This window comes from Geotrypetes seraphini, chromosome 14 (assembly GCF_902459505.1).
Source record: "Geotrypetes seraphini chromosome 14, aGeoSer1.1, whole genome shotgun sequence".
In the NCBI taxonomy this organism is placed as follows: domain Eukaryota; kingdom Metazoa; phylum Chordata; class Amphibia; order Gymnophiona; family Dermophiidae; genus Geotrypetes; species Geotrypetes seraphini.
The window spans coordinates 29,920,448-29,934,218 of record NC_047097.1 but is presented as its reverse complement, the minus strand read 5'-3'; the positions used below and the strand labels follow the sequence as shown (position 1 = coordinate 29,934,218).

General features: G+C 36.3%; 2 protein-coding genes across 5 annotated transcripts in view; one reads left to right on the top strand and one right to left on the bottom strand.

Moving 5' to 3' along the window:
* Positions 1–12,881, bottom strand: part of WDR93 (WD repeat domain 93) — a 384,961-nt gene extending 372,080 nt beyond the window's left edge. The window contains exon 1 of the mRNA XM_033921071.1: positions 12,666–12,881. The gene's annotated coding sequence lies outside the window, so the exon portion shown is untranslated. The remainder of the gene's footprint in view (positions 1–12,665) is intronic.
* FANCI (FA complementation group I) overlaps positions 1–13,771 on the top strand; it is a 134,526-nt gene that overhangs the window by 46,935 nt on the left and 73,820 nt on the right. For all 4 annotated transcript variants that reach the window (XM_033921059.1, XM_033921057.1, XM_033921058.1 and 1 more), the window contains 2 exons: positions 3,079–3,149; positions 12,711–12,825. In XM_033921059.1, coding sequence (XP_033776950.1) covers positions 3,079–3,149; positions 12,711–12,825 — 186 coding nt within the window. The remainder of the gene's footprint in view (positions 1–3,078; positions 3,150–12,710; positions 12,826–13,771) is intronic.

Below are 13,771 nucleotides of genomic sequence, written 5' to 3'. Positions count from 1 at the left end.
ATTACTCCAAGGATTTTTACATAGGAGACAAGGTTGAGTGGAATTTTATTAAGAATGAATGGATTTGACAAAGTTATGTCTTTTTTCCAAGTAAATAACATTCATTTTTATCTCTCCTACACCAGATCTAGCATCTTTATCCCTCTCAATTTCTCTGCTGACCCCTCTTCCCATCTCATTCCTGTCTCTTCCCTTCCCCTCCTCTAATCTTCCTGCCAGCTGTTTCCTTCCTTTTTTTCTTCTTCCTCCCTCTGTTCAGTAGTAACTCTCTTCCCTTCCCTTTCCCTCCTCCCCTCTCAGCAGCATCTCTCCTTCTCCCCAGGTCCTGTAGCAGCTGTCCCTTTTTTTCCCTTGCCCAGCAGCTTCCCAGACTCCTTTTCCTCCTCCCCTCCTAGTAGCATCTCTCCTTCTCCCTCTCCAGGTCCAGTAGCAGCTGTCCCTTTTTTTTTTTTTTTTTGTGGCTTTCTCCCCTCCCAGTAACTCTCCATACTTGCCAGTACAGCGATTCAGGAAGGCAGCCTCGGGTCCTTTGTTGGGTCTCAACGCCTCTGAGGAAAGCAGAAGTTGCATCATCAGAGGCGGCCGTGACTCAGCAAAAGCCCCAAGGCTGCCTTCCAGAATCGCTGCGCTGGTACGTAAGGAGAGCCGCTGGGAGGGGAGAAAGCACACTGTTGGAGGCTCCCCATGATCTCTCCGGCTCTGCGCGGACTACAGCTCGTCGATCTTGCCGGTCCTGTACGGACCAGCAGGAATTTTTTGCGGACTGGCACCGGTCTGTGGATCGGCAGTTAAAGAACGGTGTTTTAAAGGATCCGCAGGACTGTAGAGTGGATATGGTACTCAGAAAGCAGTTTGAGGCTCTAGCCTTAGGATGTTAAGGCTGCAGCCACGGCTTCCTTTGTGGCATGCACCTGTCATTCTAGGCTGCGAAATCAGAGCCTGATGGACTCGGCTCCTGCCATAACCTGTTCTGGCAGGAATAGACTATGTAGTGGATGTACTCTATGATATAATCAGAGTCATGGGAAAAATCTCAGCATTTTCAATTTCTATTTGTTGTATGCTTTGAATTGGGCAATAGGTGGGTGACTCAACCTCTGAAGTGATGCTGAGCAGGCTCCTGTACAGGGAAATGCTGTTTGGCAAGGGCCTATATAATCTTATGGCCCAAGTACAAGTTTGATAACCACGATCTTTACCAGACAGCAGATCCTGAGTAGCTACCTTGAGAGCCTTAAAAGGTTCCACACAGAAATTCTCTGGAAACCAGAGGAACTAAGGTTCAGGTTTCCGCTCTGCAGTGTCAGCCAAAAAGCCACTAAGACATCTGACCTCAAGCCATTTCTCTGAAGATTGGAGGTCGGCTCTTGGATTATCTGGAGGTTTGGACATAGATAATGTCCGACTGTTGGGTCCTGGAGATTATCAGAAAGGGTTATAAGACAGAATTTGCATATCTTCTCTCCGACTGGTTTGTGGATTTGCCAGAGAAAAAAAAGGTTTCAGGCAACGTTGCAAAGGTTGCTAGATAATCAACCAGTCCCTCCAAAAGACTTGGGCTCTGGCAGATACTCCATATGCTTTACCATGTCAAAGAAAGACTCAGAAAAGTGGAGACCCATCCTGGATCTCAAACATGTCAACACGGCCCTAAGGATTCCTTGGTTCCGGATGGAGACCACTCTGTCCATCATCACTGCATTGGAGCCAGGAGAGTTTCTGGCCATCCTAGATTTCATGAAAGCTTACTTTCACATCCCCATCTTCTCAGAACACAGAAAATTCCTCAGATTCCACATGTTGGAGAATCATTATCAATTTTCAGCAATCTCTTTTGGGCTGTCACTAGCACCCCAAACTTTCACCAATGTTATGGTAGTGATGGACATTCATCTCCACAGAGCAGGTTGACAAGTGCACCCATATTTGGACAATTGACTCATCAGCGCACCGTACTGAGCAGAAGGAGAAAAAGCAGTAGTGGTAGTTGTGGAGACATTGAAGAGTCTGAGATGGATTGTGAACTTTCGAAAGAGCCAGCTGGTTCCGACTCAGATGCTGGAATAGCTGGGAATCTTATTCAACACAGCAGAAGGCCAAATATTTCTTCCAGAAGCATACAAACAGAAGTTTCATGGTCAGATTATAGTCCTGTTAGCTGCATGGCATTACCTCAAGTCCTTAGGTCAATGGAGGCCACAAAAGATCCTACCTGCATACAACAGAGGTGATGCCCTGGGCAAAGGCACACATGTTCTTATTTCATACGCTGACAGGTTAAAAATGCTGGGGCTTTTCTCCCTAGAGAAGAGGAGACTTAGAGGGGACATGATAGAAACCTTCAAAATCCTAAAGGGCATAGAGAAAGTGAATAAGGACAGATTCTTCAAACTGTGGGGTCACAAGCACTAGGGGTCACTCGGAGAAGTTGAAAAGGGACAGGTTTAGAACAAATGCTAGGAAGTTCTTTTTTACCCAGAGGGTGGTGGACACATGGAACAAGCTTCCGGAGGAGGTGATAAGCCAGAACTCTGTACAGGGGTTTAAGGTAGGTTTGGATAGGTTCCTGGAGGATAAGGGGATAGAGGGGTATAGATAGAACTTGAGGTAGGTTATAGAAGTGGTCAGAAACCATTTCACAGGTCGCAGACCTGATGGGCCACCGCGGGAGCGGACCGCTGGGCGGGATGGACCTCTGGTCTGACCCAGTGGAGGCAACTTCTTATGTTCTTATGTGCCACCTCCAGAACATATTGTTGTCTTGCTGGTCGTCAGCTTTGGTACGAACTGAAGGGGGGCAGAAGAGACCAGGAAGAAGGAGTAGGAGCTGAAAAGCTGTGATTGACATCTTTTGCAGTATGTTCATAAACAGGCATGGACAACCCTATCTACTAGAAAAGATATTATGAAGGTAAGAACCTAATATCTTTTGTATCTGCTTTTAAACAGGCCGTCTGAGGTAAAAACTGTCTTAACTTGCTGTAGGCAGATCTCATCAGTAAATTAGATTCTTTTATAAAGTACGAATACTTGAAAAATATATTGCCCCAGCCTTTCTTTCTGAACTTTATTTTCCAGCCCTTGCTAAAAATCAGTATGTCTATGAGGGATGCGCTTATCCTGGTCCTCAGAAAAGCAATGTTCTCCAGGTAGGTTATGGAGAAGGCTGATGTCTTTAAAATGGTGAAAATGTTTGATGAAACTTATCTTTTCTAAGCTATTTCAGTATTCGAGCAAAGCTAGAAGGCAGGCATAGCAATTTGCAGCCAGTACCTGCAAACCATTGCTCTCATTGAAAACAATAGTACAGTGGATGGTAGGAGCTTATCCAGTATCTCTGAAGTTACGGATAATGTTTTGCTTGGAAGATTGATGCAGCTGAAGTTGCATTAAAGTGGATTGAATTCTAGTAAGATTCTATTAAGGTACAATATCTCCACATAATTCTTTATAAAGATTCAGACTCCTGAGGTAGGCCATTACGGATGAAATACGTATGTGTCTAGTCTTGATCATAATAAAGGAATTGAGCATCACAAGGTACAATATCCTAGGGCTCCCTGCTGTCTCCCCTGCTTTTTAATCTTTTACATTTATTTTGCTTTTGTTTTAAGATGATTATGGTTTTTTAAACAATTATGCTGATGACATCACAGTCCTTATTCCCGATGGTTCTACTCGTACAAAAGTATAAGATTATTAATTGTATTCATATCTTAGACATGGATGGCAGAATATAAGTTAAAATACTAAAAAAACAAAATTCTTACTAACAAATACAGTCAAACCTCGGTTTGTGAGTAACACGGTTTGCGAGTGTTTTTGCAAGACAAGCAAGACATTCTTGCAAATCTTGTCTTGCAAACCGAGCGTTGACTCTATTTGCGAGCACACCCCCCCAATAACCGGCATTGCTTCCTCCGCCCGAACAGCATTCAGCCTTACCCCATCTGGCACCGGCACGCAGCCCACAGGACTTGCCGGTGCCAGTGAAAGAAGTTCCTGCTTCTTGCCTGGGCCTTGAGCATCTGCGCATGCTCAAGGCCTTCTGGTTCTCGCTCTCTCCGAGATTCTCCTTCCAATCTTCGATTTGCTTTTTTGGGGTTTTTTTTTGTGTGTGCATTTATTCTGCGCATGTGCTGATTGCTATCACCAGCGATGGGCACATCTAAATTTAGCAAACCTTTGCTACTCTCTGCCAACCTCATCTGCATGTGCGTTTTTTTTGAGAATGACTTGCCTTTTTGAAATAGCTACAATAGGGGGCGTGGCTTAGCGCGAGCACGGATGGAGGTGTGATCCTGAAGCTCCTCACCATCCAGGCAATGAAATAAAGAAAAAATTATTTTTCCTTCAAAATAATAATATAAAAATATATATACGGAAAGCTGAATAAAAGATACAAAACAAAATCCTAAACTGCGGTATTTGAAGAAGGGTATGTGCAGACAGGAGACGGAAAAGCGGAGAGCCGTTTGAGCTGACGGTTACATAGAATTGAATACAGCGCTGAAGTATATGTTTATATTCTGATCAGATATAACAAAGAAGCTGAGGGGAATCGGGAAAGTAGTCTGTGTTTTCGGAGGTTTGGAGAGACTTGAAAGCAGTGCTGAGACGGAGAGACGAACGTAAACTGAAAAAAAAAAAAGCTGAAGGGAGTCGGTAAGCAGAGAGCTGTCAGTGTCGGCGATTTTAAGAGACTATGAGATATATGTTAGATTGAGAAAAAGTAAAGAATGGATATGTTCTGACAAAATATAACTAAAGAAAAAAAAAAGCCGAATTGCTATATTTAAAGCGGGATTTGTGCTGATGAAAGTCGGGAAGACATAGAACCGTTTGTGCTGGCGGTTTATTGAAGTTTGAATGCAACGCTGAAAACGCGTGGTATATGTGATTGAACAGTTTGGCGAAATAGAAAAAAAGAGGAGAAAAGTTTATATTCTGAACAATATATACTGAAACAGAAAAAAAGGAAGCTGTTAAAAGTCAGGAAAGTTGAGAACTGTCTGTATTTCAACTGATTCGAGAGACTTTGCAGCAGTACTGATGCTGATGAATGTGAAAGACCAGATTGAGATCTGATCAAATATAACCAAAAAAAAAAAAAATATAACCTGAATTGCGGCAGTTGAAGTGAGATAAGTGCAGACAAGAAACGGGAAGGCAGAGAACCATTTGTGATTTTGGCGGTTTCATTGAAATTGAATGCAGCGTTAAAACCGCGAAGTACAAGTGAAAGATCAATATTGACTGGAAAAATTATAAAAAAGGAATTTGTGTTCTGACCAGTTATATTGGAAAAAAAAAAAGATTATTCTTTGATAAAAAAGAGGATTAAAAAAAAAATTGAGAGAGAGGAGGACTTGCATTTTCTCTTAGAAATTGGGTGCTGAAGCACTGAAGACAAATAAATATCAGCTTACTAATAAAAAACAAATACTGAAATGAATATCAATTTCCTCTGACAAAGCTGCGATTGGGCTTGTGAGAGAGGAGACAGAAAAAAAGGTTCAACGGAACTTTAAAAAACTGAAATAGCAAGATATTGAGGAATTTGAGAGACGCTGAGAAAAAACAGAAGAAAATTGCTTAAAGTTGGTCAAAATAGAAAAAATAACTCTAAAAAAGTGTTGCTCTCCTTAATCAGAGCTGCGATTGGGCTTGTAAGAGGAGAGAAAAAAAAAAAAAAAAAAAAGAGTTCCCCTACATCATTGAAAAAGTGAAAGTGAGAAAAGAATTTTCAAACTAATATTGGTAAAGGAAAAAGAAAAGAGCTTAAAAAGAAAAATTTCTAATTCAAAGAGATAACAAAATCTTGGAAGAAAAGAGATTAAAAACCTAAGAATACCAAATCTAAAAGATTTAAATACAAGAAATAATAATAACCAAGGAAAAGAGAACAATAACATGGCAAGTACCAGACAAAACAAAAATGAGACAGGTACATCTGCAAAAAGACAGAAACAAGAACAAATAACACCAAGCAAGATACCACTTCCTATCGAAGAATCAGACACATTAAGCAAAGCTGAAGTCATGGAAGAATTAAAACAAATCAAACAAATGCTGAAAGAAACTATTACTAATATGTCTGAAATGAAAGAAGAAATTTTAAATATACATAGACAAATGGAAGTTAACAACAAAAGAACAACTGAACTAGAATCAAAAATGGAAATTATAGAATGTGAATCAAAAAGATGTAAAAACGACAACCTGGAATTAAATAAATTAAAAGATCAACTGGAGGATTACGAGAATAGAGGAAGAAGAAAGAACATCAAACTCTTTTGGAATACAAGAAAATTTAGAGGGAAAAAATACTATCCTTTTCCTTGAAAATTTAATTCCAAAAATTCTACAATTAGACTTGAAACAAACAATTGAAATTGAAAGGGCGCATAGAATCCCAATAAAAAATTTAGAAAATAAAAACAGACCAAGACCAATCATTTTCAAAATGTTGAGATACCAACAAGCACTAGAGATACTAAATGCTGCAAAAAAAGATAAAAACTTAAATTATAAAGGATCAAGATTATGGTTTTTACCAGATTTCGCCAAAAACACAGCAACTAAAAGGAAAAGACTACTAGATATGAGACCTCTACTCAAAGAAAAAGGATTTAAATATGGTCTATACTATCCAGCGAAAATGAGAGTGTCATCTGGAGACAAGTCTTTATATTTTGAGGATCCCGAAAAACTAAAAGAGTTTCTTTCTAAACCAGAACCTATGATATATTAACAAAATATATTAAAAAGGTTTTGAAGACTCTATGAAAAATTAGGAAATACAACATATCGAAATATTTGAAGAAATGAAGGAAAACAACACAAAGAAAAGACAATAATAATTATATGAAAGAAAGAACAGAATATATGAAAATTATTAAATAATACACTGCATATAAGTTTAAAATAATTATATGTTGAAATCATAATACTAAGGAAATACAAATTAACATATTGTTAAATGGAAAATGATACATTAATAAAATGTTATGGAAAATGATTAAATAAATATAAAAGATCAATATAGATAGATAGAAGGGAAATTTATTTAAACAATTGAATATTGATTGCCTGGAATGGGGAGAATGTTAGGATTATAGTTCCAATGTGTATCCTTAAGCAGCCAATGTATTGGGTGGGAAAGGGAGGGATAAGAAGAATATTTATTAGAATAATTAAGGGAGATACATTAGGGTTAAATATGTGTGTCATGAAGAAAATTTTTTGGTTATTAAATATGAAAGAGGAGAGGAGGAATAAGATAATGAAAAGTATTAAAATGTATAATGTCTTTTAAAATATATTCTATTAATGTCAATGGCCTGAATCACGTAATTAAAAGGGAAAAAATATTAACATATTTAAAAAAACAAAATGCAGATATTTATTGTCTGCAAGAGACCCATCTTAATATGAAGGAATCACAGAAATTATCAGGTGGATGGATAAAAGAATGTTTTTTTGCTCCAGCAGTGGGTAAAAAAGCAGGGGTTGCAATCCTTATAAATAAAAAATGTATGGCCAATATAAAGGTAAAAAATTCAGATCCACATGGAAGATGGATACATATCGATATAGGTATGGGAAATGATACCCTGACGTTATTTAATATATATGCCCCTAATTCGAATCAATCAGAATTTTTCAAAAAGCTACAAAATATGTTATTACCACTGGCTGCCTCTAATTTAGTGGTGGCTGGAGATTTTAATGCTGTAATGGATCCATTATTGGATAAAAAACCAGGTAAAAATATTAAATCTTTAGGTCTAGATAATTTAGTTCGATCATGTGATTTGAAAGATATATGGCGTATTCTTCATTTTAATGATCAGGAGTATTCATTTTGTTCACAGGTTCATAAATCATTTTCAAGAATAGATTATATTTTTGTTTCAACAAATAAAGTGCAACAAGTGAGTAAAGCCTCCATTGATCCTATTATCATTTCGGATCATGCAGGAATATGGATAGAATTACAATTAGATCAATTAGAAAATAATAGACCTCTTTGGAGATTTGATAATGCATTGCTTGTAGATGACAAATTTTTGGAAAATTTTAAAACACAAATTAATGAATTTTTTCAAATAAATTTAGTGGAAGATACATCTATAGAGAATGTATGGGATGCATTTAAAGCAACTATGAGGGGTAATATCATATCATATTCAGCTTTTATTAGGAAACAAATTAAAAAACAACATATAGAATTAGAAAAAGAAATAAAAATATTAGAAGCTAAATTGATAAGCAAATGGGAATATGAAGTTTTGCAAACTCTTTTGAAAGTAAAAGGTAAATATAATGAATTAACTTCAAAAATGATAAGAAAAGATTTGTTTTCCAAACAAACAATGTATTATGGAAATTCTAATAAGGCGGGAAAATTATTAGCAAATTATCTTAAGGCAAAAAAAAGGAGAACTAATATTAATGGAATAAAAGATGATAATGGTATAATAACAAATCAAACAAATATAATATTAAAACAATTTTTAAATTTTTATAAGGATCTATATTCCTCCGAACCTTATTTGGAGAAACAAAAAGATGGAAAAAAATTTTTAGATTTAATAAATGGACCTAAGATTCCTGATCATATAAAACGAAGTTTAGAAGAACCTATATCATTAAAAGAATTAGAAACAGCATTGAGATCTCTTAAAGTTGGATCCGCTCCAGGTGGTGATGGTTACACAGTAGAATTTTATAAAACATTTCAAAATATCCTCTCCCCACATTTATTAAAATTATATCAGACACAACTTATAAAAGGTAATATAAAAGGTACTATGGCTGAATCAATAATAATTGTTTTACCTAAGCCAAATAAAGATCCTACTTTGGTTTCGAACTACAGGCCTATATCTCTGATAAATGTTGATAATAAACTTTTTGCTAAAATTTTGGCTTTGAGATTAGCCAAAGCTCTCCCACATATTATAGATATGCATCAAACGGGTTTCGTTGCTAAAAGACATTCCTCCAATAACTCTAGACTATTATTTCACATGCTAAACTTGTCAAAAAAAATGGATGAACCGGCATTTACAGTTTCATTAGATGCTGAGAAAGCATTTGATAGGGTAGAATGGAATTTTATGTATCAGGCGTTAGAATGGTTTGGTATAGGTTCTGGATTTATACAAATGGTAAAAACATTGTATAGCTTCCCGATTGCAAGATTAAATATTAATAATAAGATATCTGATGGTTTTCAATTGCAGAGGGGAGTTAGACAAGGTTGTCCTTTGTCTCCTTTGTTATTTGATATTGTATTAGAACCCTTATTGTTAGCAATACAGCAAACGAGGGAGATACAAGGAATTCCATATTCAGATATGGAATATAAAATTTCGGCTTATGCTGATGATATTTTGCTTTATTTGAGAAATCCAGAGTCTACCTTATCTTCTTTATTGGAATTAATTGATAAGTTTGGCAAATTTTCAGGTTATAAAATTAATTGGAATAAATCTGAAATTATACCCTTGAATGTTTACTGTGTAAAAGGATTATTTGATATTTTTCCATTCATATGGAAAGAAGAAGGATTTAAATATCTAGGCATTCAAGTTAAAAAAACAATTGAAGATACGGTAAAAGAAAATGAAAAATATGTATTAAAAAAAGTAACGGAGTTATGTGAACAATGGAACCCATTACATATATCTTGGTGGGGGAGAGTTCAAACTATTAAAATGATGATCTTGCCTGTGGTTTGCTACCAAATGAGTATGATACCTATTTATTTTCAGGGGTCCTTTTATAAGAAGCTTAATAGAATTTTAACAAAATTTCTTTGGCTTGGTAAAACACCTAGAATAGCTTTAGTAACCTTACAAAAATCAATTAAGGAGGGAGGGGTAAATTTTCCAAATTTCTATAGGTACCATCAAGCCTATATTCTACGTCAGGGTATGTATTGGATCCTCCCAGAACTTATAGATAATGCACCAGATTGGTTATATTTGGAATGGCGCCTTATGTTTCCCCTAAATTTAGTACATTTACCAAGTATTAATATACCTAAAAGATACAGAGAAAATAAAATAATAATGGATACTTGGAAAACATTGAGATTTATTGATAAATTAACACCCATCCCAATATATAAATCAACTAATCAATCCATATGGATAAACTCCAAGATCAAAGTAGGCGGAACCCAAATCCTTTGGAAGAACTGGATTATTGCAGGAATTAGATCTCTAGATGATATTATTTCAGAAGGTAAACTGCTGGATTTTTCACAATTGCAACATAGATTTGGTCTTAATAAAACACAAAGTTTTAAATGGTTGCAATTGAAGCAGGCCATTCAGGTTGGGTTCCCTGAATGGAAATCATTAAACAATCAATATAGTTTAAAGTTCTTATGCTTTAAAGCAGACTTCCTGGGACATCAAGCCGCATTGTGGTATAAATTAATATCTGGATATTTGAATAAAAAACCAAAAAATGGTCTAAGAGACATTTGGAGCATTGAGATTGGACATCAAATTAATGCATCTCAATGGCCACTGATTTGGTCTTGGAGAATGGGATGTACAGTGTCAGCATCTATGAGACAAACATGGTTCTTTTTATTACATAGAGCTTTTTGGACCCCTACTCGTTTACAAAAACTAGACAGTTCTAAGTCTAATAGATGCTGGCACTGTAATCTAGAACCAGGGACATTAGATCATTTATTATATTACTGTCCTTATATTAAAATATTTTGGAATTCAATTTGGCCACAAATTAATAAATTAATGGAAAATCATATTGCAATATCATATGATACAATTTTATTTGGAACAATGATGAGAAAAAAAAGTCAAATTTCACCAGAAAATAATAAACTTTTATTAATTATGACAGGGGTTGCCATTCAACATATAACTAACAATTGGAAAAATTACAACAACCTAAACTATACATTTTGGTGGAATACAATATGCCATGTTTTTAAAATGGAAAGAACAATATCAATACAAAAAGGGACATATAATAAATTTATAAAAATATGGGGGCCATTGACAAAATACTGTAATGATTAAATAATAGAATACTTTTTCTTCCTTTCTTCTTTTAGAGATCTTCTTATGACACACATATAGGGGGGGGTAAGGAAAACAATTTAGATATAATATATTATAATATATGATACAAAATGTAACAAATGATTAAGGGATAATAGAAGGGTGGGGGGAGGGAAAATGAATAAAATTTATCCAGAATATATTGCATTAGATATAAATATATTATTGAATAATTATCAATTGTATTCTAATATGTTATATACTTTTATAAAATTTGAAAATATTATATTAAAGTGGTGAAGGGGTGGGGGGAGGGTGAAGGGGAAAATCAAATTCAGATATACATTGTGATAGATATAAAAGTGATACCATGCATGTATCAAATATATTTTATTATTATGTACACTTTTTATGAAATTTGAAAATAAAAATATAATGAAAAAAAAAAAAAGAAATAGCTACAATAACACCTACAACAGCGGCCCACCAGTTTTTAATTCAAAGTTTTGAGAATCTAGCCCTTAGTCCATGGAACATTGGGTACTACACTGGTTAGGTGGGTGAAATGTTTTTTTATAAATATTGGGATGCCAGGCCTTTGGGTGAAATGAGAAAAGTTAGTGGCTGCAATGGCCATGGTGAGTAGAATTACCGTAGCACAGGGGTGGGCAACTCCGGTCCTCGAGGGCCAGAATCCAGTCAGGTTTTCAGGATTTCCCCAATGAATATGTATGAGATCTATTTGCATGCACTGCTTTCAATGCATATTCATTGGGGAAATCCTGAAAACCGGACTGGATTCTGGCCCTCGAGGACCGGAGTTGCCCACCCCTGCCCTAGCAGCAGGCTGGAAAAGGCAGGTGGTACCCACAGTGACCCAAATGACTTCATTCAGATGTAACAAAGTGGGCAGTCTTCCTGAAAGTCTGGGAGCCTTATAATAAATGGAGAGAGGTAACCTTAATACACTGTTAGTCCCTAGGTCAGGGGTGTCCAACTTTTTCGCTTCCCTTTGCTGCACTGGCCGAAAAAAAATTTTCCGGGGCCACACAAATGCGCAAATGCTGCAGCAAGAAAGAGGAGGGAGCCGGCAATACAGTAAACACCGGGGGGAAGCAGAGGAAAACACTGCATCGCCCTTGACCGGGACCACACAAAATACTTCACGGGGCTGCAGGTTGGACACCCCTGCCCTAGGTGAATAGTCTATTCAGGTAGCTGTCCTAAATTTGGTAACAATTAGAGACAGTGATATTGGAGGGAAGAGAATGAGAGGGTGTTTTGAGGCTTTGTGAGTTTTTGTGTACATGGAAGCTATGTATTTTAAGAAGTGCACTGAGGAACCAGAGTTCACAGTCGGTATCGTTATTCACTTCATTATGCATTTCAATAAGTGCTGAAAAATAAAGATATATTTAAAAAAATATCAAAAGAAGACCATATGGAAAAAAAATTACTTACCTAAATGGACTGATTATTAGCTGTTCCCCAGGTGCAGATTCAAGCTTGCTATGTCTAGATTAATTTTGACTACTATTTTTCAAAACCTCCTTTATTAAGGATTATTATAACATTGTAGTAAGTTGCCTACAAATTAGATAAGTGATGCGCTACCTGATGACTGACTTCTCCTCCTTCTCTATGTCCTCCCACTTTTAGCCAGATAGATGCACGGAAATCAGCAGTTGCGGGATTTTTACTTCTGCTGAAGAATTTTAAAGTCCTGGGCAGCTTGTCCTCATCTCAGTGCAGCCAAGCTATTGGTGCCAGTCAGGTGAGAAGAGCTTGGTTGTGCTTATATGTGATCTGCCTAAAATCAATTAAGAGCAACTGAGTTAAGAAAAAGAAAAGAGAAAATAACAGCATTTCAAAGTAGCATTTTGCCTTTATTTTCATTGCCTGTGTTGGAACCTCATCTTTTGTTTGGACTGAAGAGACTCTGAGGTTTTGATAGTTTTTCTATGGTCGAATTTTAAACATATACCTGTAGAACAGTGGTTCTCAACCTATTTCTGTCATGACATACTAGATGAACACTATATAAAATTGACACAGAACAAAAAAAAATCTCCTAAATATTTCATTTTTGAAAGTAAATTTAGTGTGAATTTGCCTACCGTTCAATCCCATATTAAAACGTTGTCTGCAACACATCCATCCCAGATTTCTTGCTTGTCATACAAAATACATATGTATTCAAATTCTGGTGTCACCTCATCTACTGCTAAGATACTGTGAAGCAATACAAAACTCTGCAAATATGCAACTCAAAGGCTATGAAGCAAACAGAACCTATGGACAGCAGACCTGCAACATTCCAGTTGGGGCTGATGGCAGCAGTTATTTATTATTGAGGGTAGTCAAGAAGCCGAAATTAGGACCGTTTAGGGAGAATTCAAGAACCTGTCTCTCATGATTAATGGGTATAACTTATGGGCAGACTGGATGGACCGTTCATTTCTTTATCTGCCGTCATTTACTATGCTATGCTACAGACACAGATGGTTATTAACGAAAAGCTTGTTGTCTATATCAAATTTATTATGACACCTCCTACTTCACACCTGTGTATCCCGACACACTGGTTGAGAACCACTGCTGTAGAATAATACATCAATTACATGTAATAGTAATGTAACGGTTAAGACAAAAGGTAGAAAACTAGCATCTGTGTCATAAAGGTTTCTTGAATTAAGAGTCAAAAATGTCTGATAGGCCTA